Below are 24638 nucleotides of genomic sequence, written 5' to 3'. Positions count from 1 at the left end.
CAAGTATGTGTTGTATGCATTTATGCTCATTTCTTTTTTTCCTAAATACATCTAGTTTTAGATTTGAACTTCAAAATACATCCCGTGTTAGTATTTTAACACATTTGATCCTGAAGCAGATCCAACCAGGTGTTGACGAGCCACTTGGCTTCTCTGTCTATAAATTCCAGGCAAATAGTTGTAAATAAATTCTGTAGATTCTAGTTGTAGACCTTATAATATAAGAGCTCTGTGTGGGAAGAAAATATTTTGTTGTAGCCCGTATCCTAGCAAAGATCACTTAAATAGTAACACCTTAATTCGTAATCAAATAAACAATGCCTGAGATGCGCACATGCAGAGAAGGGGCTACATTCATGAGAAATACTGTATCTTTCCTTATAGTCATTGTGTATCTGTTATTTTGTTTTAAGCTTATAAATTCTTGAAACCTAGCTTTTATGTCTTGACTCCAATGAGATCTTTAACAGAGTCCTTATTATGTGCTTTTGTAAGATTGGAGAAATGGGGATTAGTTGATAATTCAAGATAAGTTTTTCTTAGAACAACCCAGCTTTGTAGTGATCAATTTATACTCAGAGGAAGTTCTTAAAGCACTCTTACTTGGTCTCACCTGGTTTGGTATTTTTATCAGCAGTTCACCTGAAAAACAGAAAAGCCAGCTCATCACCTTTGCAAGTGACAGAATGTTAGGGGAGAAATACCCTAATGGGTGGGAGAACAAGTACTTTGAAGGATCATAGCAGCCCGGAGAAACAGACTGTCAGCTGTTGGTGATAATTACAGAATTTCTGAACTTGAGTTTAAAATCAAACCAGTTCTTCAAGTGCAAGATTCTCGATTAAGAATTTGTTTTCAGGACATCTGGGTGGCTCAGTCAGGTCATGATCTCACGGTCATGAGGTCGAGCCCTGCCTGCTTAGGATTCTCTCTCTCCCTCTCCTTCTGCCCCTCCCTGGTACACACTTGCACTCAAGCATGTCCCCTCTCTCTCTCTCTCTCCCTTCCTCCCTGCTTCCTTTCCTCCCTCCCTCCCTCCCTCTCTGTCTCTCAAAAAAAAAAAAATTGTTTTAGAAACGTAATTATGTTATTTAATTATCATTAACAGATACATACAGTTGCCAAAAAAAGCCAATATACCATAAGGCTACATTGGTAAAAACCTAATGTCTAGATTAAGGGAAGGAATTAATCCCACTGCTCAGACCACATCTCGAATCTACTTTAAGAGAAAGTGAATTGTATCTCTGTGATACAAGAATGACCAAGATGGTCTGGAACAACAATATTAGAAACTGGAAAGAGAAGACAAGAATGATTACTAGCTTCAGGCAAGAGAGAAGTAGATTTATATTATATGCAGGTCTAAAGTAGTAGCTTTGAAACTTTTATTTTTTTACTACAATCCACAATAAGAAATAATCTTTATAGTTTTCTCTCTGTATACATACTATTATTTCAAATTCATATTCGTATACACATAGGTGTATATATATACAGGTACACACATATATAGGCATCTGAAGCAAATAATACAGCACCATATTACGTGTGATGTTCAGTTGTTTTTTTGTTTTACGTTGGTTACAACATACATAACCATTTCCATGGTCCACATACAGGTTGTGACCTGAGTTTGAAAAATGTTGCTCTAAAGACCAGTACTTATTCAAAATGTGTGCGCAGAGTTTGGATGGAATGTAGAAATTTAAGATGTCAAAAATTGCATGAGTTGAGTTTTTTCCCCTCCTCTGTGATTATGTTACTCGTTTGAAATAACAATAAGGTTAATTTGCTTTTATTTGTATTCCTTTTTAGAATGTTTCCTCCATCCTTTGTTGATACTATTTTTTAATATGCAAAACATTAACATGGTTCCAAAAGTCACAATTGTACAAAAACATCCACACACCTATAAGTGCCCTTTCCCAGTTTTTTCTTTTTTTACTTCTTTCTTACCCATCCCCAGTAGATTAAGTAATTTCATGAAACTCTATCTGGTTTATCCTTTCTGAGTTTTTTCTAGAATAGCAGAACAAACATATGTTATTTCACTTTCTTTCGTATACAAAACGTATGTGCTTTACTCCTCACCTGGATGAGCTCTAGTTTATTCAGCCACTCCCAACGTGTTGGCATATAGATAGTCTTCAGTATTTTGCAGTTACAAACAGCGCTACCATGAATAACCTTACGTGTATGTATTTTTGTACTGTAGGAAGTATATCTTAAGGGTGAGTTCCTACAAGTAAGATTGCTGTGTAAACATAGTTTTGTTACATCATCACATTCATTCCATAAGGGTTGTACGCCAATTTTATACTCACACCAATGAGAGTGTCTGTTTTCTCACAGGTTTTTTACTTTTTACCAATCTGAAAGTTGAGACATTTAAAGTCAGGTTTTTAATTCTTTTTTTTTTTTTTTTTTTTTGGCCTCAATTTTTTTAATGTTTATTTTTGAGAAGGAGAGCTTGAGCGAGTGAGGTGGGGCAGAGAGAGAGGGGAATAGAGGATCCAAAGCGGTCTCTACGCTGACAGCAGAGAGCCTGATGCAGGGCTCAAACTCATGAACCATGAGATCATGACCTGAGTCAAAGTCGGACGCTCAACCAACTGAGCCACCCAGGCACCCTGTCTAAATTTTTAAGAGTTCTTTATATATTGGGGCTATTGCTCCTTCATCTGTAATATATGTAAACATTTTTTTCTTAGTGTTGTTGATCATCTTTTGACTTTGGTTTTGGTGTTCTTTTGTTTTTTTGTGTGTGTTTTTTTTTTCTGTAATCAAGTTTATTAACCTCTGCTTACACCTAGATTTTGAATGATTGCTTCCCTTTACATTCAAATTAAAGAGAAATTCATCGTTTTTTCTAGTCCTCGTATGATTTCATTTTGACACATTGATTCCTCATCCGTTTATGGTTTATTCTTGTTCTTACATTTTAAACTGCTGTCCTAAGCACTAGCAGCTTTCCACTCATTTTCCTTTCCTGTTATTTGTATTTAGCCAGTAAATGTTACTTTTATTTTAGTTAATACAGTTCTCTCTTTTTCTAGGAAAATTTTGAATGACTTGTCTTCAGACGCACCAGGAGTGCCAAGGATTGAAGAAGAGAAGTCTGAAGAGGAGACCTCAGCACCTGCCATCACCACCGTAACGGTGCCAACTCCAATTTACCAAACGAGCAGCGGACAGTACAGTGAGTAGAAGATATTTCTGCTTTGGAAAGTGAGACCAAAACACTAATGGCTGCATTCTCCTTAAAGGAATCCTGCAAGTACCAACTCTTTCCTCAGTCTTGGATGCGATCAATTTCACTTCCTTTACTGTTCACTATGCAGACTTCTGGAACAGAAGTATTGTCTTTTCTTCGGGGTTTTTGTTGGGATGACCCAAGCACTTTAGCCCTTTAGGTGGTCCTTTGTTTTGTGCGGACACCAGGAGAGTCTTGAAAGTTTTTTGAATCGCTGCTTGGAGCTCTAGATTGTAGTCCTCGTGTGATATATGATGGTCATAGAGGACATACTTTTTTAGATAACATAACCATTCTCTGATTATGTTTAAGGATAAAAACGGTTTATTTTTATTCACTTTCCGTTCTAAAAGTAGCATTTTAAAATCGTATTTAATGTTTTGTGGTGGGTGTCGACAGGCTTGGTTATAGTCTACCAACACATTCAGATCATTATTCTTTTTAATGTAAAAGGTAATATAGTGAATTATGATAGCATAAACATAAGGACTGCCAAAATTAGAGCACAGTTGGCCTTTGGGCTCAGAGAAGGCAAAGATTTCTTTTGCAAAATTATCAAAGTTTCCATTTCTGTCATGTCTCTATCTGACACTTAGGTCTCTCTCCTTATCTTTCCCCCAAATCTGTTACAAAGTACTTTTGAGCTCTGCTTTTGTTTGATCAGAGGCATTTGTGTGAATGGTGTTTTTCTGTCTTTTCCCAGTATCTGTTGCCTCCTTAAGTGCCTCACACGTAGATTTCTTCATTTTGATGTGTTCATTAAATCCAGTACTTCCTAAGGGCACCTGGGTGGCTCAGTCGGTTAAGCGTCCAACTCCTGATTTCAGCTCAGGTCATGACCTCATGGTTTGTGAGTCTGAGCCCCGCATTGGGCTTCACACTCACAGTGCGGAGTCTGCTTGGGATTCTCTCTCTCTACCCCTACCACACGTGTTCTTTCTGTCTCAAAATAAAGTTGAAAAAAATCCATTGCTTGCCATTATGTAGTTTCCCCCCCTTTCTTCCTTATTGCAAATTAAATGTACTCATTGACACTCCCTTGTTGCATTAATTTTCTAATGCCCAGGGGTGGTCCGTGTCAGGAATGTGTATAAAAGTTTGAGTCCCAAATTAATAGTTTTTGCATAGTTCAGCCTTTGTTTACGTAACTAATTTGCATTCCAACTGTATTAAAAACATATTCCTAAGTAGCAGACTTTTTAGCTGTCCTGAAGCTGAAACTTTTGAAAGTGAGTAGAAGGAAAGCATTTTTTTGACTAAGCTTCTTGTCCACACTGTGCTTACTGGAGTTCAGTCACCTTTTTTCCTTCTTGAGTTCTTTGTTGGCAGAGACAAACAGGTACCATCTATATACATGTATGTGGTTTTTGTAACCCTTATATCCAAATAATTTGAAGTATTCAAGATGTGTGTTCTGAGACATTGATATATGACATGTACTTTTCTCTGTACTTCAACAGAAACCTGAGGGATACACCACACTCCTGTTAGTAACAGTAATTCAGTTGTGCAGGGAATCTCACTTGAACTAGAAAGTATGCTCTTTAGAGAAAAGGCATATAGAATCTCAAATAGGGAAGGGAAATTCAGAAATGTAGATGTTTAATTTGGCATACCACTCTGTCCCAGCAACTGAAAATTGCTACTTTTAGAAAGTTCATACTTTGAGATTTTTAAAATTTTACTGCATTATCCATTATTCTCTTAGAGTATACACCTATTTCCTTGATGGAATTGATTTAACATTATGTTCTTGACACGTATACAACATTTATATGTTTCTTAACTTAATCCTTTTCATCTCTCCCCAGTAGTAAGAGTTTGGTATATATCTGTCCATTCTTTTTCATTTTATTTATACATAAATATGTTACAATGTACAGTATTTTTATACAAGTGAGACCTACATTACTTATGTACTATATATATAATTTCCTCAACAGCTACATTGTGTTTCACTGTATAAATGTAACTTTTATTTAAACATCCCCCGCCCCCCCCCTCCCCCCACATATACATACACACACACATTGGTAAACATTTAGGACATTTCTATTGTTTTAAACAGTAAGACATGAACATTCTTATATATGTGATAAGGTCTCAGTGGGATAGCATCCAAAGAGTGGAATTGTTGGGGCACTTGGATGGCTTAGTCGGTTAAGTGTCTAACTTAGGCTCAGATCATGATCTCCCAGTTTGAGCCCCATATTATGCTATCTCTCCCTCTCAAAAATAAATAAACGTTAAAAAAAATTTTTTTTTTTAAATTGTGCAATTGTTGAATCAAAGCACATCCTGCCCAATTTCCCTTCCCGGTGGCTGCACCAGTTTGTATTCCTTCCATACATTGTTTTTTTGTTTTTTTTTTTTTAATTAATGCTGTTAGTAGTTTTATCCATTACTTTGTTCACTGTTCCTAGAAAAATAAAGTCTTTTTTGAGAAATTCTAAGTTAGAAACACAAGTGTCTATCATTTGGAACTTGAATCTTTTGTTTCACTAAATACAACTAAAACCTATGATGTTTTCCTCATGTTCACTTTAACTACTCAGAATCTCAGCTGAGTTTATGTTTAATTGTATTCTTCCTCTAGATTTTCTGGTAGAATCTCTGGGGTAGAGACACATCAGTTACTTGACTTCTATCTTTTTCTTCTTGTTTTAATGAATTTAGTTTTATTGAAAGCCATCCCAAATCCTTTGGGAATAATCAAGTATATAAATAAATAGTACAGAGAAAAACATGTCTGATAGGATCAGACTTTTGTTTTCAGAGTACTTTCATATATATGACTTCATTTGATTTTTATAGTTGTAGTTAGCATGGCTAGAACCGGATATTTTTACAGAAGAGATGACAGATTCAAATAGCAGTGTACTGATGGAACCTGGACTAGAACCCAGATCTGCTGATACCTAGTTTCCTACTTCTTTTTTCCCACCTTGAGTTCATTGGTATGTAGCCAAGAAGAAATTGTGGTTTGATTGTTCCCCTTCTGATTCTTTCAAGTTACCTGCCATTTTAATCTCAATACAGTTCTTACATATTCCTTTTTTTTAATTGCCTAAGAGAAGTAAAACTTACAGACTTAGCTAAAGTAGATGGATTATAAATGCCAGTATCTTAATTTCCAATAGGTATCATTTCTCATTTGCTAAAGCAAATCATAGCTACTTACTGTTACTATTTCTTGACTGAACAGTAGTTAATCAATGTTGCTCATACAGATGACTCAGCATATTAGTTTCTTAGAGCTGGGAGATAATTGATCCCAAATAACTCCCTTCTAACAGACAAAATAAAAAAGTAAAATGCATAAGACATGTTGACTTATTCAGTTAAAATCCATTATGCAATTTTATATGTAATATTGTGATTTTAGTCCTCTTTCTGGAAAACTTTTAAGAGGGAGAGTATCTCGAGAGGATCCAACCACCAACTTAATGCTGGTAGCTAAAGGATTGCTTTGTTCAAATAAAATAATAACCTACCTCTTTCTCTTAACTTTTCCATCTACTGTAGTATAAAGGTGAATTCATTTTTTTTTTAATAAAGTGAAATATCTTTTAGTATGAGCCAAAGTTGATTACTTCATAACAGGTGAATGACAAGTGTGGTTAATTAGTGAATAATCAAAGGATCCTGTATGAGATGCTTGGATATGTAACAGAAATAGCAGTTAAATAGTTTTTCTAAATGATTGATCTTGAGCACTAATTTTTAACTTTGCGAGATACTCTATGATAAATGAGTCTCACAGGATGTATCAGTTTTGCTGAGTGGACGTTTGTTACAGTTTAAGCATTGCTAGCTGAGTTAGAGAACAGAATGCGCTACTGAACTGCTTTAATTGTGTATTAAAACAGCCATTTATTGGGTGCCTATTACTGCCCATTTCTTTGCTAACTATGTGAAAATAGAGAAGAAAAATCACATTTTCTACCTTCAAGAAATTTACTTTCTAGTGGGATAGCGAATATTAAACAATTAAAATATTGCATAATTAAGACTAGAATAAAGGAAATATGGATCACAAAGTGGTACCTCCTCTGAACCAACCACTTAGAAAGGAATTTAACATTTTTTCATTCATTTTTTTTTTTAATTATTAACAGGTGTTACTATAAATTACAATATGGTTCATGGAGTGCGTTTATATTCTAGCAATAGGACATGGGTCTCCTGAGCAGAAAGTTACTTGAGTCTACCAAATCCTACCAAATCCTTCTTGGCCGTGTCATTTGCTATAATAACTTCTCCTAGATCAGGTCTTACACATTATTCTGCTGAATGTAGTGTGTTGTAGAAGTTTGATATGGTATTAATTAAACTGATAACCATAAAATCCATTGGGTTTTAGTTGCCATTACCCAGGGAGGAGCAATACAGCTGGCTAACAATGGTACCGATGGGGTACAGGGCCTGCAAACATTAACCATGACCAATGCAGCTGCCACTCAGCCGGGCACTACCATTCTACAGTACGCACAGACCACTGACGGACAGCAGATCTTAGTGCCCAGCAACCAAGTTGTTGTTCAAGGTAAGAGAATTCAGAATTCATAGGTGTGGTAAATTCTTTGAAAGGGTAAAAATTTTATAAACTCAGATAAAGTAAGTATGATACTGCAGAGCACTGTGAAAATGTAGTTAATTTTGTTTTCATTATAGATAATGTTCTCCATAAACTCTTCTATTTTTCCAGTTGGACCCAAATGTCATGGCATAAAAACAACTATTTTCAGTTTAAAAAATATAACCTCTTTAACACTTCCAGCGTTTGGGGATAGGAGAAACAAGGGTAGGTTACAAGGAAAGATAGTGAAATCAGGAGTTAGGAAAGCTAGATTCCAGATCTAACTGCATAGTTTTGCTGTGTGATCTTGAGTAGGACTCACCTCTCTGGGCCTCATTTTTATTCATGTGTCAAATAAAAGTTTTATTAAATCACTGCTAAGAATCATCAGAGGTTCCAGGCACCTTGCTGCCTCAGTTGGTAGAGCATGCAATCTTGATCTCAGGATTGTGAGTTCAAGCCCCACATCGGGTATAGAACTTACTAAATAATCTGTTTCTCTACTTCTTACTCAAGAAATTGACATCCTCATTTCTAAGATCATCATTTTTTATTTCAAATGAAAACAGTATGTTCTGAAATATCTTATACCAGTTTGTAAGTCTACTGGTCTGTAGAGAAGTAGTAGTTAAATCCTTGATGACTGTAGAAATAGCTTTTTTTGCTTTGTTTTAGTTTTTAAATTAAATAATTTATTGGTCTTAGGAATCTTTACGGATAGGAGTTGACCGTTTTTCTTTGAATCTATTTGAATATTTTAAGAGTATGATTTATGTCAGATTGAAACTTGCATACTGAGGAAATACTTTTAAAATCTGTTTCTTAAAATATTTTTATTAATAATAATATATTTTGCCTCTGTTAGGTAGTGACCATCTTACTACCCCTTCACCATAGATGATAATTTTTGAATAATCCTAAAACACCCAACTAGAGAGTCATCATTTATTTAAAAGGCCCTAATGTATTTACAGAATATATTCTATTACTAAACAAATAATATTTGAAGAAGATAATATTTTGTTTATTAATGGGAGTAAAACACCTTTTCACTTTACATGCAGGTACTCAAAAATTGTAAAGCAGGATGTCAGTGAATTTGAATTCTGAACGTCAGTTTGAAGATGGTAACATGTTTAGTATATAAATCTTTTCCACTCAGACTACACATTTTAATTGAAATGAATGACTAACATGGCTAATTTTATACAGACCTTTAAATTCTCTCAGATAGTGTTAGGTTCTTTATTCTTAGGAGGGCATATTCCTAAGCTGTTTCTAGAAGCAGTTTGACAAATAATGGTTGTGTTTCTTTTCACAAGTGATAGATCATTTAGGTAGAAAAATAAACTTCGGTTTATTTAGCCATTAGCATTTACATTAAAACAAGTAATATAATTGGCATCACGTGGTACACGTTTTCGTACTTACAGTTTTGTTTCAATTAGAAATTTATAATAGTTGACCATAATGCTTTATTTTCTCTTCCATTTTGCTATTTTATGAAAAATCATGGTCGTTTTTATGTCGTGGCAAGAGTCTACTTGAAATTTTTTAATATGAATTTACCAATATCAAAGGAAGACATTGAGGAGTATACTCTATCTAGGAAGATCATCCAAGCTGTGCCCTACTTACCTTTTAGACTTAAGGTTGGTAAGCATGTTAACAGAATAGAACTGCATTCCAATGAAAGATAAATACAAGACCCAGAAGACATAGGTGAAGGCCTCTTTCACCCACGTGTCTATACTAATAAATACATTAAATTGGAAATTATTTGTCAGTAATGACCCAAAGAGGGCTGATTAGTTCAATGTTTTAGTTACAATCACATTCCTTCTTTTTTTTCCCTTGCAATCCAAAATGTATGTTTAGATTGATGATTGACACAGCGTAGTTTTACCAAGTCACAGTGCTTCAGTGTCTTTACACCACGTTCACGGTTTTTCTTCTCAGCTGCCTCTGGAGATGTACAGACATACCAGATTCGCACAGCACCCACTAGCACCATTGCCCCCGGAGTTGTTATGGCATCCTCCCCAGCACTTCCTACACAGCCTGCTGAAGAAGCAGCACGAAAGAGAGAGGTTCGCCTCATGAAGAACAGGTACATACAATGCATTTACTCAGATTGTGGGAGGTCAGGTCGTCTTCAGATTCCGCCAGACGTGTGTCTTTTAAGTCTGCTGAGAATATGATCTTGGTGTTGAGCTTTTTTTCTGGTAGAATTGATGGATGTTGCTGAAACTTCTTTATTTAATAAGCAGCACTTACGAAATGGTTAATGGGATTATGGGTCAATCTTTACTCATGGTTTTCTTTTGTGTAATTTCTCCATGAGAGATTTAATACACAACTCTGCTATATTTTCACTATGCTCTAACCAACTAACTAGGTTATTTAAATATTGTTTTCTTTTCATGACAAGTCTTATTCGAGAAGATCAAGAAATTCAAGTATGGATATTAAAATTGTTTCATTTATATTAAGTTACTTGTAATAAAGTAAATGTATGATGGCCACTGTTTTAATGAATACCATCTTTATTGAAAATTAACAGTTTAACACCTAAAGGTTTCTTCAGAAATAGATTAATTCTAATACCTTGTTCTTAGATAAAATCTTAGAGTTAGTCTTCAGCAATGAAATTGCTACGTATCAAAATCTATGAAATGTGGGTAAAGTAATTCTCATAAAGTAAATTCATAGCTGTAAGTAGTTTTGTCAATAAAAAAACAGTAAGATGTTTTTATTATATTTACTTTAGTATTTTTTATTTATTTAGCTTAGGATTTAATATGGAAATGACTTTAAGACAAAGCAAAGAGAATGAAAATAAAGGTATATATAAAGTTCTAAACATTTGATATTGGCGAAAATATTCCTCTGCTGTTCATCCCAAGATTTTTCAAACACTGTGATGAGATAAAAGAAATGTAGGGAGTGAATTTAGATTGTCTGGATGCAAGTCCTGGACTGCCCTTTTTGCTATGACTTTGGAAGAATACATTAACCCTCTCAGCTGCAGTTTTCTTCTTTGTAAAACGAGATTCCACCACCTGCCCAAAGGGCTGCTCTATGGGACAAATATCATATTCCCCTAAAGGCACTTTGTAACTGCAATGTTCAGTTGAAATTTTTTTTTAATGTTTATTTACTTACTTACTTACTTACTTATTTATTTATTTATTTATTTATTTATTTATTTATTTATTTTGAGAGAGAGAGAGAGGGAGAGAATCCCAAGTAGGCTCCACACCGTCAAGTGCAGAGCCTGATGCTGGGCTCAATCTCACGAACCATAAGATCACGACCTGAGTTGTAACCAAGAGTCGACACTTAATTGACTGAGCCACTCAGGCACCCCTCGAAATACTTGTTTTTATGAAGTTTCCTGTTTCTGTTCAGTTCAGCCTCTTTTGTTCCTAAAATATTCTTAGCTGTTATAGAGTGTTAGTAAATTACATCTAAGCTATGAGAAATGGCAGGGCTTTTTCTGGGATATTAGGAAAAGAGTTCAAAATATGCCAAGTGGCTTATTTTATTTGTGCTCCATCAGTCTGTGATTTTCCTTAGGAATTACAACAGAAGCATTAAAAGCTGCATTCATTTAAATATATTTTAAAATATAAATTAAACTTTGTATTTAAATCCTTTCAGTTTTAAAATGTTTGTAAAGAAATGTTTAACCCTTTCAAAAATTTGGAAGTAAGTCTGATTAAGAAGTCTTTAGTAAAGGCCAGGTTGTAAAATTTAAAACAGTAGCGCTTAGTAAAGAAACCAGTTCTAATCAAGACACAGTAGAGCAATCAGATGGAAGATAAACCCTCTTGATGATAAAAACAACAGAAGGACTTCATGTTGTGTCTGTGTAGTTGGGCTCTGTGGGACAGAAATGTTTCCCCTTATATAGAAAAGACTAAGAGGCGGTGTAATTAGTGGGTAAGGAGTCAGCACCGTATAGCTTCTTGTCTTCTCTCTTGTATATAGCAGAGAGCTGCCTATGTATGAAAACTTGTTAATTTGGCTGGCAGACTAAATTTCCTTTTTTATCCATGTAATTTATGTCTCGCCCCTTCCTCTCCCACCCCCTCCCCTCCCCCCATATACATACACCCCAAGTTAGGGATAGGGCATACATAGCTATAGTTCCTAACAACCTTTGCTGGCCTGAGATCTTCAGGGAAGCTACCTGACTTACCACGGACTCTTTAATAAAATACTTTGTCTTGGATTTAGTTTCACTATAAGGAAACTTCCCATTGACTCTGCTATGGTTCCCTTTTCCCTTTATTCCCATGTTACTGCTGCTGCTACTTTTCCAACTTTCATTCATTAGAATGTGGCTTCTGTGACCACCACACCACTCTTATGTCTTTAAAAGATACAGATTCCTTCTCACTTGGCAGTCTAGTATTCTCTTTTCATTTTACCTTTATGGAATATTTGACATTTTTGTCTACTCTTTCTCCTGAACTCTTCTTTGGTTTATTCACCTGGTTTTCTGACTACTTTTGAAGTTTTCCCTTGAGACATTCGTTCATACCCGTGTATTTATTTCAGGCATCACCTATATGTTGCTGTCTCCTGATTCTATGTTTTAGCTTTGACCTTTTTTCTGAGGGACTTTTAATATTAGGGGCCAGTTTATGCTGGACACTGTACCTAGTTTCTTTACATATTAGTTCTACCTACAATGAGTAGAAGCTTATCTCCACTTCACAGAGGAGCTATACTTCAGAGAGAAGTTAACTGTCTTGCCAAGGTCACACCTTTTAAGAAATTGGTGCAGGGGTGCCTGGCTGGCTGAGTCAGTAAAGCATGCGACTCTTTTTCATCTTGGGGGTGTGAGTTCAAGCCCCACATTGGGTGTGGAGATTGCTTAAAAATAAAATCTTTAAAAAAAAAAGAAAACTCGGTAGAGCTGAGATTTGAGCCTATTATGTCTGGCGCGAAAGCCTGTGGGCATGGTGCTTCTCGGATTCCAGCCTGCAGCTCTCTCATGCTGTGCCTCTCAAACCAGAGCACATGCCAGTGTGCTGAGATATACGTAGCCCCAAGAAGTAAACTTGGAATGCTTTCCTCCAATGTTTAGTTCACAAAAATTTGAGCAAAATAAACATTTGTAAGGTAAGAAATTTAAAAGAAATTCACACCAGCAGTGGTATTTTGGCTTGTGTCCCCAGAATCCCCATTTCTAGTTTGTTCTGCCCAGTAAGGGTACTTCAGTGGAAAAGTTAGAGGAGCGCTGTCCTGAGCATACTCCCTAGGATGAATGTCCCTTATGTACCTCAAACACAGCCTGTCTTAAATGGAACTTTGATGAGAAGAGTTGTCATCCCCTAAATTCTACACCGTCCAAGTTACCATTTACTCAAAAATGAAGATAAGTGATAAGAAGTCTAAAAGAAAGGACAGATGGTTATTATTTTACTTTTTGTTGCTGCAGTAACAATAACAAAAACCCCCAAATCTCAGTGTCTGAGAACAACAAAGCCTCTTCCTCACATTACATTTGACAGCTGCTAGCCAGCTGCTTGGCCCTCTTCCACATGCTCCCAACTAAAGGAGAAGCACCTTTTCTGACAAAGCATGTCACTTGTGTAGCAAAGGGGAAAAGGCAGTGCTTTTTAAATCATCTGCTTGCTGGGGTGAACATGGCATCCACTTGTGTATTCTTCGCTTGGGGAGGGAGGAGTAAAAAATTATGACAGTAATACAATTCACTATCCTTGTTGTATAATTTTAGAATGCAGGAGGATTTTAATAGATTTCCTAAAGGCAGAAGTAATAAACGTAAAGGTTACATAGGTTTGACTACATGTATGAAAATATAAAACCCCTGTTTAGCCAAGCAAAAGATACAGTAGCAAAGCAAACAAACTAGGAACATTTGACAAGTCAGAAGAGAGTTAAGGATATGAATAGGCAAATTCATAGAAAATGAATTAGAAATGAGGTAAAAAAAAAAAAAAAAGTTTTGGAAAAATTCCAGATAGTTGAAGTGTATGCTATGTAAATTAAGGCATGTTCATTGTACACATTGTATACATTCAGCCACATACAGTCAACCTTTAAGAATGAATATAGATGGGGGGAGGGGAGCGCCTGGGTGGCTCAGTCACTTAAGCGTCTCTTGGTTTCATGATCATGATCTCACAGTTCATGAGATCAGCCCCCACATCCGGTTCCATGCTTCTAGCTTGGCGATTGCTTGGGATTCTCTCTCTCTCTGCCCCTCCCCCACTCATACTCACGCTCTCTCACACGCGCACACTCTTTCAAATAAACTTAAAAAAAATAAATTTAAGAATAGATAGATGGCATTTTTATTGAGATAGGAAGATGTTCATAGTGGAAAAAAGCAGGTTACCAGAGAGTATGTGTAATCCCACTTTGTTCGGGTGGTGGGGGGGAGTTTGTTTTTTTTATTTATTTTTTAATGTTTATTTTTGAGAGAGAGAGAGAGAGAGAGAGTGCACCAGCAGCGGAGGGGCAGAGAGAGGGAGGGAGACATAGAATCCAAAGCAGGCTCCAGGCTCCAGGCTCCAAGCTGTCAGCACAGAGCCCAATGCAGGGCTTGAACTCATGAACCATGAGATCATGACCTGAGCTGAAGTCTGACGCTTAACTGACCAAGCCACCCAGGTGACCCCTACTTTTGTTTTTATGACACATGTGAAACATGCTAATTATACAAGCACATTAGAAAACATAAGCTAAAAATTTAATCATCACTAATTGTGCCACCCAAAATGTTAACATTCTGGAGTATAATTTTTTCCCTAATATATATGTGCAAAAATAAATAATATATTTTTAATGTATAGTTCTTAATTTTTTATTTTTAAATAATTTTAGGTTACAGAAGAGTTGTGAAAGTAGTACAGAATTCTAGATACTCTTTATCCAGCTTTCTCTGATTTTAGCATATGACATAACCAGGCTTCAGTTACCAAAACTAAGAAGCTAACATCTGTCATATATTGTGGGTATATGACAGCATATTATATGTTATATTAACACAGTCAATATGTTATATGGTGTAGTATACAACGTAGTGTTGTATACCATAATACTATACTATTAAACAGACTGTACACTTTATTCAGATATCCTCAGTTATTCCACTTATATTCCTTTTCTCTTCCAGAATCCAGTCCAGGGTTCCTACCCACTGCATTTAGTCACCATGCCTACTCATGTCCTGCAAACTGTGACGCTTTCTCTTTTGACTTTCATGGCCTTGTCACTTTTGAAGAGTAGTGGTCAGGTTTCTTTTAGAATATCCCTTGGTTTGGGTGGGCTTATGTGACATTTTCTTACAGACTGAGGTAATGGATTTGGAGGGATAATACCACAGAGGTGTAACGTGCCTTTCTTGTCATACTGTATTGAGGTAGCGCATACCAGTATGACTTGTTAGTGGTCGTGATGTTAACTTTGATTCCTTGGTTAAAGTGGGGTCCAGGTGTCTCCTGCAGAGTTACCATTTTTCTAGTTTTACACTCTATTCCTTAGAAGCAAATCACTAAATCTAGCCCACATTCAAAGAGAGATGAAAGTCAAAAAGGAGAATATCAAAGAATTTATGGTCATAGGCAAAAAACCACCATAGTAATTGGTATATTTGAGGGGAGAGACTTGAAGGCTGTGCAGATACCTTATTGCTCTTTAAAGTTTTGCCCATTAATTTTAGTATTCACTAGTGATATTCAGATGAGGGTTTTTCTATTTCCCCTGTCCCTAATACATTTATTAACTGGAATTCTTTTATAAGGAAAATCTGTCCCTTCTTCCCTACTTACTTATATGTATAAATAAATATATTGTGGATACTTACTTTATAATTCGCACTATAACTTAATACTATTTATTTGTTATGTTCAGATTATTCCAGCTTTGACTTTTGGGAGCTCTTGCAAGTTGGTTTCCTTTTATCCTTTTGACATGTCCCCTTTTTTTTTAAACATGTCCTTATTGTCTGACACTACAAGATTGTCCAGATTCAGCTTCTTATTTGTGTGTTCCCTGCCTTAGCCTTGGAACTAACCATTTCTTCCTAAGTTCCTTTTATTGGAAAATGGTACATAGAAGTCAAGAAGAGGGCATCACATATGCTCTTTGCTACCAGGTATCGCACTTCTGGGCCCTCTCAAAAGGTGGTGTCACTAAATATGTATGTGTACTAGCCGATGTATGCACACATCTAAATTTCTGTGTTTGTATATTACTAAAATAAATATGAATTCATACTAGCTTCTCTGACTCTGATCTATAGCCACAGGGTTCATTTTAGTCTTCTCCACTTTGCTTATTTATAACTTCTTTCTCTGACCAGAAACTTGGCTTCCCATTAAGTATATTTACACACTTAAGTGTAGTATACACTTAAAATAGTTACTGAATTGCTAACTTGTACATCCATGAGAAACAGATTCACCAATTACAATACAGTATGTGCAGTTCTTTTTGTTCTTAACCTTAAAGTACCAGTGTTTTCAAAGCTATTGAGTTGGGTCTCTTCCTTTTTTCTTTACCTTCTTCAGTGAGGTTATATCACACTTGTAGTATGGTTAGATTTGTCATCATCTTCATTCATTTCTGGGATTGCATGTAGTTTACTTTTTATCTTCTGTTGGTTTTCACAGATGTATGGTACCAGGTTTCTACCCCCACAGTGCCTTACAGAACTGTTATACCATCCTAGAAAGAATCCCATGTAATACCCACATGGTAATCCTCTTCTACCCCCTTTCCCATACCCTCAAAACCACTGAACTATTTTCTATCCTTTGGATTTTGCTTTTTCCAGAATCTCATATAAATGGAATCATACAGTGTGTAGCCTTTAGGATCTGGCTTCTTTGACTTGGCAGAATGCATTCAAGATTCATTGATTATCTTGCGTGGATCAGTAGTTGGTTTTACCCCTGGTACTGCCTCGTATGATTTTACTGTGGTTTGTTTGTCCATTGACCTTGACGTTCATCATAGTTTCCAGTTTTGGAGCATTATGAATGAAGTTACTATAAATATATACAGGTGTTAATATGAACTTTCAGTTCACTTGAGTAAATATCTAGGAGTGGGCTGGCCAGCTGGAATGGTAAGTGTATATCTAACTTTACAAGAAACTGCCAGATTGTTTTCCAAAGTGGCTGTATCATTTGGCATTCCCACCAGCAGTGTTTGAGAGTTCTACTTTTGATCTCTATTCAGTGTTACAATGTATGTTTTACGTTTAGGTCTATGATCCCTATTGAGTTAACTTTTGTATAAGGTGTGAGGTGTATCAAGATTCATGTTTTGTGTGTGGACATCCATTTGTTCCAGCATCAGTTGTTAAAAAGATTATCCTTTGTTGAACTCCCGTTGTACTTTTGTCAAAAATCATGTATCTGTATTTGTGTGGGTCTGTTTCTGGCTAGCTTGTTTCATTGGTCTTTGTGTTTATGCTTTCACTGATGCCATGCTGTCTTGATTAGTGTAGTTCATAGTAAGTTTTGAATTTGATAATGTGAGTCCTCCAACTTTGCTCTTTTACAGAATTGCTTGGACTATTCTCTTTCCTTTGCATTTTCAAAGTATGTATTTTCCATTCTATGAATACAATTACATTTTTTAGCATATAGATCCTACATACATTTTGTTACATTTATAACTAAATACTTCTGGATTTTTGGTTTTGGTTTTCTTGATGGATATAGAAGACTAGTAGGGATTTGATTCCTAATATTGAAAATCTGTGGTTTTTCTCTCCCTCTCCCTCCCTCCCTCTCCCTCTGTCTCTCTCTCTTTCTCTCTCTGTCTCTCTCTCACACACACACACACACAAACACACACACTTACTTGGTTAGTCTGGCTAGAAATTTATAAATTATTAAAAACAGACTATGAGGATTTGACCCATGGGTCACAGGTTGCTAACTATGGTCTAACCCAAGTAAAAGACAAACCAGATTAAAAAACCAAGACTTAACTATACATTATTTATAAGAATCTCCTTTCAAATATAAAGCATAGGTAGATTGGAAGGAAAGGGGTAGAATAGGGTAGGCCATGCAAATAGCAACCTAAAGGAAGTTGAACATTGTCAGGGATAAAGGACATTGTATAATGATAAAATTATTATCATTATAGGCCTCTAATAATAATATCATTATTATCATAGGCCTCTAATTCTACTAGAGTTAGGTGTATGTTCCTAACAATTTTAACATATAGTAGGCCAGGGCTGATGACACTAAACAGAGAATTGAACAAATCTGTAATCATAGTTGAAAACTTCAGCATTCTTTTCTTCAATAATGATAGAAAATAAAGATACAACCTGAATGACATCAACCAGTTGTACCTATTTGGCATTTTTATGACACTTGTTAATCTGAAAGAATAGAAATAGAGGTGCCTGGGTGGCTCAGTCGAGTCAGCATCTGACTCGATCTTGGCTCGGGTCATGGTCTCATGGTTTGTAAGTTTGAGCTCTCTGTTGGGCTCTGCACTGATGGTGGAGAGCCTGCTTGGGATTCTGTCTCTGCCCCTCTCCTACTTGCTGTCTCTTTCTCTCCCTCGAAATAAATAAATACTTTTTTTTTTTTTTTTTTTAAAAAGAGTAGAAATAATATAAAGTATGTGCTTGGCCCATAAAACATCTGGGAATATCCCCAGTTGTGTGGAAATTAAGTATCAAACATTTCTAAATCTATAGGTCAAAAGGAAGTCTTAAAGGAAATATTTTGAACTAAATGCAAATTAAAAAACAACAAAAATTTGTGGGATACAGTTCAGTCAGGGCTTAGGGGGAAATTTGTATCCTTAAACACTTAACATTAGAAAAGAATCCTCTGTGTCAGGCAGGGGTTGGCAAACTGCACCTCATTGCCTGTTTTTATAAACTTTTATTGAGGGGCATCTGGGTAGCTTAGTCGGTTAAGTGTCCAACTTTAGATCTTGGCTCAGGTCATGATCTCACAGTTTGTGAGTTTGAGCCGTGCATCAGGCTTTGTGCTGGCGGTGCGGAGCCTGGTTGGGATTGATATTCTCTCTCTCTCTCTCTCTCTCTCTCTCTCTCTCTCTCTCTCAAATAAATTTACAAGGAAACTTAAAAAAAAGTTTTATTTGGAACACAGCCATGTTCATTCCATTATGTGTTACCCACGGCTGCTTCCATGCTACAACAGCAGTAGTTGTGACAGAGTCCATTTGGTCCAAAAAGCCAAAAAAATGTTTGCCAACCTAACTTCTATCTTAAGAAACTGGGGGGAAAAAGAGCAAATTAAAATCAATAAAACTGAAGAGAAAACCAATAGAGGAAAATCAGCGAAACAAAAAATTGGTTGTTAAAAAAGAAAAAGTACAATTGATAAACTTCTTTGAAGACAAAAGAAAAAAAAAATCAGGTAGTTTGGAATTATTGAAGATGCTGAAAATGGAAAGAATAAGTGAGACAGAATAAGAGTATCATATGGAGGCAAAGAATTAGGTCAGTGAATGGAGGAGGATGTTGAGACACATTATGTGAAAGAACTTTTTTCTAAAAATATGCCTATCACATCAATTTCAGAATCTATAAGCCATCTGTTTGCATGAATGCTTAAACTCCTAAAATCCTGTTTCTCTACTGGAAGAAACATTCAGTGGTCAATTTAATCTTCACACTGTGTCAGACCAATCCACTGGGAGAATCCTATCACTTTCTTCTGTTTTTTAAAAAATATTTAGCTAGAAATTTTTGAGAAGCTTTAAGAAGCATTCTCCGAGCTAAGGATTTCTTTAAAATTTTTATTTAAAGCTCATTTGTATTTTGTATTCTACTCCAAAATACAGTAATGCTTATTTTAACATGAAAATGCTTGCCACCCCTCTGACCCGTTAATCAAAATTGGTGCTTTAGAATGACATGCCACGTTTATTCCCTGATTTTGCAAACTCCTTAATACGAACCTAACAGTCCTGGTTGGAGGCATCTTGATTAGTCCTGTTTTTAAAAAACAGAGGAAGAGGGGCGCCTGGGTGGCTCAGTCGGTTAAGCGGCCAACTTCGGCCCAGCGGCCAACTTCAGCCCAGGTCATGATCTCGCAGTCCGTGAGTTCGAGCCCCGCATTGGGCTCTGTGCTAACAGCTCAGAGCCTGGAGCATGTTTCAGATTCTGTGTCTCCCTCTCTCTGACCCTCCCCCGTTCATGCTCTGTCTCTCTCTGTCTCAAAAATAAATAAACGTTAAAAAAAAAAAAAGATGAAGAAACAGTTCTTGCATGGGACCTATTGGAAGCTACTCAACTAGTTAGTTTCAAAGCCAGAATCTGAACCCAGTATTTCTGATTTTCAGTTTAGGATTCTTGCTAATATGTCATACTGTATCCAAATTTGTATCCAAATTTGTTTATTTTAAACTGTGCCTAACTTGAGCCTAACTTGAGCATTGTTCTGCAAGACTGTGTGTTACTTGAAATTTATTTGGTATCTTCCCGCCGCCCCCCACAAAAAAAGTATTGTATACTCACGTTCAGTTTAGGACATGCTAGTTAGAATTGCTCTTTGAAGAGTCTCAATTGACATTAGTATATGGAAAGGATCAGAAGTCTTAGATGAAAGAAAGTTAATTTTCGTAGCCCAGTGTTCTTTTTTTTTTTTTAGAATCCTAGTCTAATCTTTCACAACACTATAGTATACTGATTTTTGTACGACAAAGTTAGGAGATACTAACCTATAGGATCATGTTAGTTTAGCTTTTGGAAACTAGCATGTAGATATAGCATTCCTATGAGCATTTGTGGACTGTAAATTCTCAGATGATGGAGAAGGAGAAAGCAAGGAAAACAAGATGAGTCAGCCCTGGATAAAATGAGATTTGTAAATGTGTATATACATAATACAGGCTTTCTCTTTGTTAGAATTTACCCCATACACAGAACATCCAGCCTGACCTCTGAATCAAGCCCACTGTGACCCTTTAGATCACTCTTGGCCTCGTAGCACTTCTCGACTTGTGATCTCCATCATGCATTTGAATGTTGGGCCATTTTTCACTTCTTTCCAAAAAAATTTTCACCAGTGGTACAGTGATGCAGTGGATCATATATTGTCTGTATCTGTCATGGATAATACATCATCAGGTGCAGCTTTTTTTATTCCAAAAGTCAGCTTGCTCCTTTTTTCTGAACCAGTAGGCTATGTGGGCACGAAGACATTAGAGTTCTCTAGAAACAGTCATTGCTAACACATATGTGGTAGCATTTAGGAAATGCCAGTCACCATTTCATGCACTTTTTACAGATTAACTCCTTAATCCTCATAAAACTTTTGAAGTAGGTAATATTACCTGTTTTACAGTCTGGTAACTAAAGTTAAATAATTTGCTTGTGGCCATGTAATTGGTAAGAAGTAACCACTTAAACCTAAGAACCGGACACTGAAGATAATACTGCTCCTAAGTACTGCCACTGCTGTAAATGAGTGATTAGAAATTGCTGCTTTTTTCCATTGTTTAAAGACTTAGGACCGTTCTGCTTTCAACTCTTGGTTCACTTAGTCATAAGGACCTACCTCATGCCAGTCCTAGTGACTGAGCATATAATATATGGTCCTTACTCACATAGAGTTAAAAGAAGAGTTTGTTTACTAGTTTAGCCTTCATAGCTTGCTAAAAAATATTTTATTCTTAGTGTTAAATTTTTTTTAGTAATTTTTTAATTGTGGTAAAAAATTTAAAATTTACCATCTTAACCATTTAAAAAAAAAAATTTTTTTTTTTTTAACGTTTATTTATTTTTGAGACAGAGAGAGACAGAGCATGAACAGGGGAGGATCAGAGAGAGAGGGAGACACAGAATCTGAAACAGGCTCCAGGCTCTGAGCGGTCAGCACAGAGCCCGACACGGGGCTCGAACTCACGGACCGTGAGATCATGACCTGAGCCGAAGTCGGACACTTAACCGACTGAGCCACCCAGGCGCCCCATCTTAACCATTTTTAAGTATACAGTTCAGTAGTGTTAAATATGTACACAGTGTTGTGCAACAGATCTCCAGAACTTTTTTGCCTTGCAAAACTGAACCTCTGTTAAAAGCAGCTTCCCTCCTTTTCCCCTTCTGTGAGTCTTTGGCAGTCACCACTCTACTATCTGTTTTTATGAGTTTGACTACTTTAGATACTTGAAATAAGTGGAATCCACAGTTGTCCTTTTCGTGACTGGCTTATTTTGCTGCATTATGTCCTCAAAGTTCATCCACATTGTAGTGTGTGATGGTATGTCCTTCCTTTTAAGGCAGAATAATATTCCATTGTATGTGTACCACATTTTTTCAGTGTATCCGTCTGTTGATGAGTACTTGGGTTGCCTCTGCATGTTGACTATTATGAATAATGCTGTTATGGATGGAGGCTTGCCCATATCTCTTTAATATCCTGTCCTGTGTTCTTTGGATATATATCCAAAAGTAGGATTTTTGGATCACAAGGTAATCCTATTTTTAGTTTTTTAAGGAATCACTGTAGTGTTTCCTGTAGTGGCTGGGCAATTTTACATTCCACCAGCAGTGCACAGGGTTCAAATTTCTTCTCATCCTTGTCAACCCTCGCTATTTTCTGTTTAAGTTTTTGTTTTTTAAATAGTAGCCATCCTAATGGATGTGAGGTGGTATCTCATTGTGGTTTTGATTTGTAAGTTGTAAAACTTCTTGATTATATCCTGGATATTAACTCCCTGTTAGATATATATATGATTTGCAAATATCTTCTCCCAATTCATAGGTTGCCTTTTCACTCTGTTGATTGTGCCCTTTCATGAACAGAATTTTTTAAGTTTGATGTGACCCAATTTGTTTATTTTTGCTTTTGTTGTCTATGCTTTTGGTGGCATAGCCAAGAAAGCGCTGCCAAATCCAGTGTCTTGAAGCTTTTCTCCTGTGTTTTCTTCTAGAAGTTTTATAGTTTTAGGTCTTACATTTAGATCTTCAATCCATTTTCAATTAGTTTTTGTACGTGGCATAATTAAGGGTCCAACTTCATTCTCTTGCATGTGGATATACAGTGTTCTCAACATCATTTGTGGAAGAGACTCATGTTAGATTGTTGTTGTCTTTTTTTAATGCCCTGAAATGATGAGTTTGTGAGAATTTTCTGTTCAATTTACGATGTTTTGCACACTGATGTTTAGCTTTGGTATTTTCTTAGTTATTGATATTTATAGAATTTCAAGTTTTATAGGTATGAGGCAGATCCTGTCAATAACCAGTGATATAATTTTAAGTGATCATTCAGCCCTTTGGGTTGTTTGTGGGGTTTTCACATTCGGGGTCCTTTTTTTAAATCAAACATCTATGGTATATTAAAATGTTACATGAGGCAATTTCCAAGTCCTTCTGTGTAGTTTTTTCAAATGCCTAATGTATATTAAAATATTTGTTGCTTTGAGCTAAATATCTAAAAGCATTCTAAGCCAAAATAAGTGATATAGAAATAAATGTTGCATAATTTTTCCTGTCCTCCTTTGCTCCTAGGGAAGCAGCACGAGAGTGTCGTAGAAAGAAGAAAGAATATGTGAAATGTTTAGAAAACAGAGTGGCAGTGCTTGAAAACCAAAATAAGACTCTCATTGAGGAGCTAAAAGCACTTAAGGACCTTTACTGCCACAAATCAGATTAATTTGGGATTTAAATTTCACCTGTCATGGTGGAAAAGGACTGGCTTGGCCTCAAGCAGAAAGACAAAATAAACATTTTATTTTCTAAACATTTCTTTTTTTCTATGCGCAAAACTGCCTGAAAGCAACTACAGAATTTCATTCATTTGTGCTTTTGCATTAAACTGTGAATGTTCCAACACCTGCCTCCACGTCTCCCCTCAAGAAATTTTCAGCACCAGGAATCATGAAGAGACTTCTGCTTTTCATCCCCCACCCTCTTCAAGAAGTAATAATTTGTTTACTTGTAAATTGATGGGGGAAATGAGGAAAAGAAAATCTTTTTTTAAATGATTTCAAGGTTTGTGCTGAGCTCCTTGATTGCCTTAGGGACAGAATTACCCCAGCCTCTTGAGCTGAAGTAATGTGTGGGCCGCATGCATAAAGTAAGTAAGGTGCAATGAAGAAGTGTTGATTGCCAAATTGACGTGTTTTCACATTTTCATTGTGAATTATGTAAAATTGCAAAGAGATATACCCTCTAAAAAAGAGTTTTAGTGTGGTGTTGAAGAAATTAAGAATGAATTCGAAGTGCTTTCTATGTACATTCTCTTCTTCAATACTGACAACTTGTCCTTGACCTTCTGTATTAACTGTAGCTCTTCCGTAGGGCAGTTGTTGCTTCTTATTTCAGTTCTGTATGTGTTCAACATTCTTGAATACATTAAAAGAAGTAACCAACTGAATGAAAAAGCATGGTATTTGAATTTTAAATTAAACTGAAGTAAATAAAAGTACAAAGCTTGTTTTAGTTAGTACTAAATTCTTAGTAAAAAGATGCTCATTAGTAAACCAGCCCCTTGAGTTACGTAACAAGGTTTTTAAATAAATGTTTTTGTCATCGCCTTCAAAAATACTTATGTCACTCATTTACTTAAAAAGATATTTCTAATTAAACTGTTCCCATTTGCACTTACACTATACCACCAACAGGAAAGCCTTCAAGATGTTAAATAAAACAAAGTGATATATTTGTTTATAAAATGTTGTGTTGTAGAAAAATACTGATTTTAAATCTTTTCCATATTAACATACTTTAACAGAGTATCCTTAGTGAATTTTTTAATGAAAGTGTAAGGATATAGTTATAAAAAGTACAGTATTAGATGTACACAA

At 36.0% G+C, this 24638-nt stretch overlaps 1 protein-coding gene across 6 annotated transcripts in view; it reads left to right on the top strand.

Annotated features, from left to right (window-relative positions):
* CREB1 (cAMP responsive element binding protein 1) overlaps positions 1 to 24638 on the top strand; it is a 60846-nt gene that overhangs the window by 31252 nt on the left and 4956 nt on the right. For 4 of the 6 annotated variants that reach the window (XM_019446229.1, XM_019446228.2, XM_019446227.2 and 1 more), the window contains 4 exons: positions 3060 to 3202; positions 7620 to 7802; positions 9795 to 9945; positions 23341 to 24378. In XM_019446229.1, the coding sequence (XP_019301774.1) occupies positions 3060 to 3202; positions 7620 to 7802; positions 9795 to 9945; positions 23341 to 23485 (622 nt within the window). In that variant the 3' untranslated portion in view covers positions 23486 to 24378. Of the gene's footprint in view, positions 1 to 3059; positions 3203 to 7619; positions 7803 to 8899; positions 8963 to 9794; positions 9946 to 23340; positions 24379 to 24638 lie in introns of those variants that run through there. The other 2 variants (XR_002079057.2, XM_019446231.1) reach the window with 2 other exon arrangements.

Source organism: Panthera pardus, unplaced genomic scaffold, assembly GCF_024362965.1.
Source record: "Panthera pardus isolate Hobbes unplaced genomic scaffold, ASM2436296v1 HiC_scaffold_10, whole genome shotgun sequence".
In the NCBI taxonomy this organism is placed as follows: Eukaryota; Metazoa; Chordata; class Mammalia; order Carnivora; family Felidae; genus Panthera; species Panthera pardus.
This window is presented reverse-complemented; position numbering and strand designations above follow the sequence as displayed.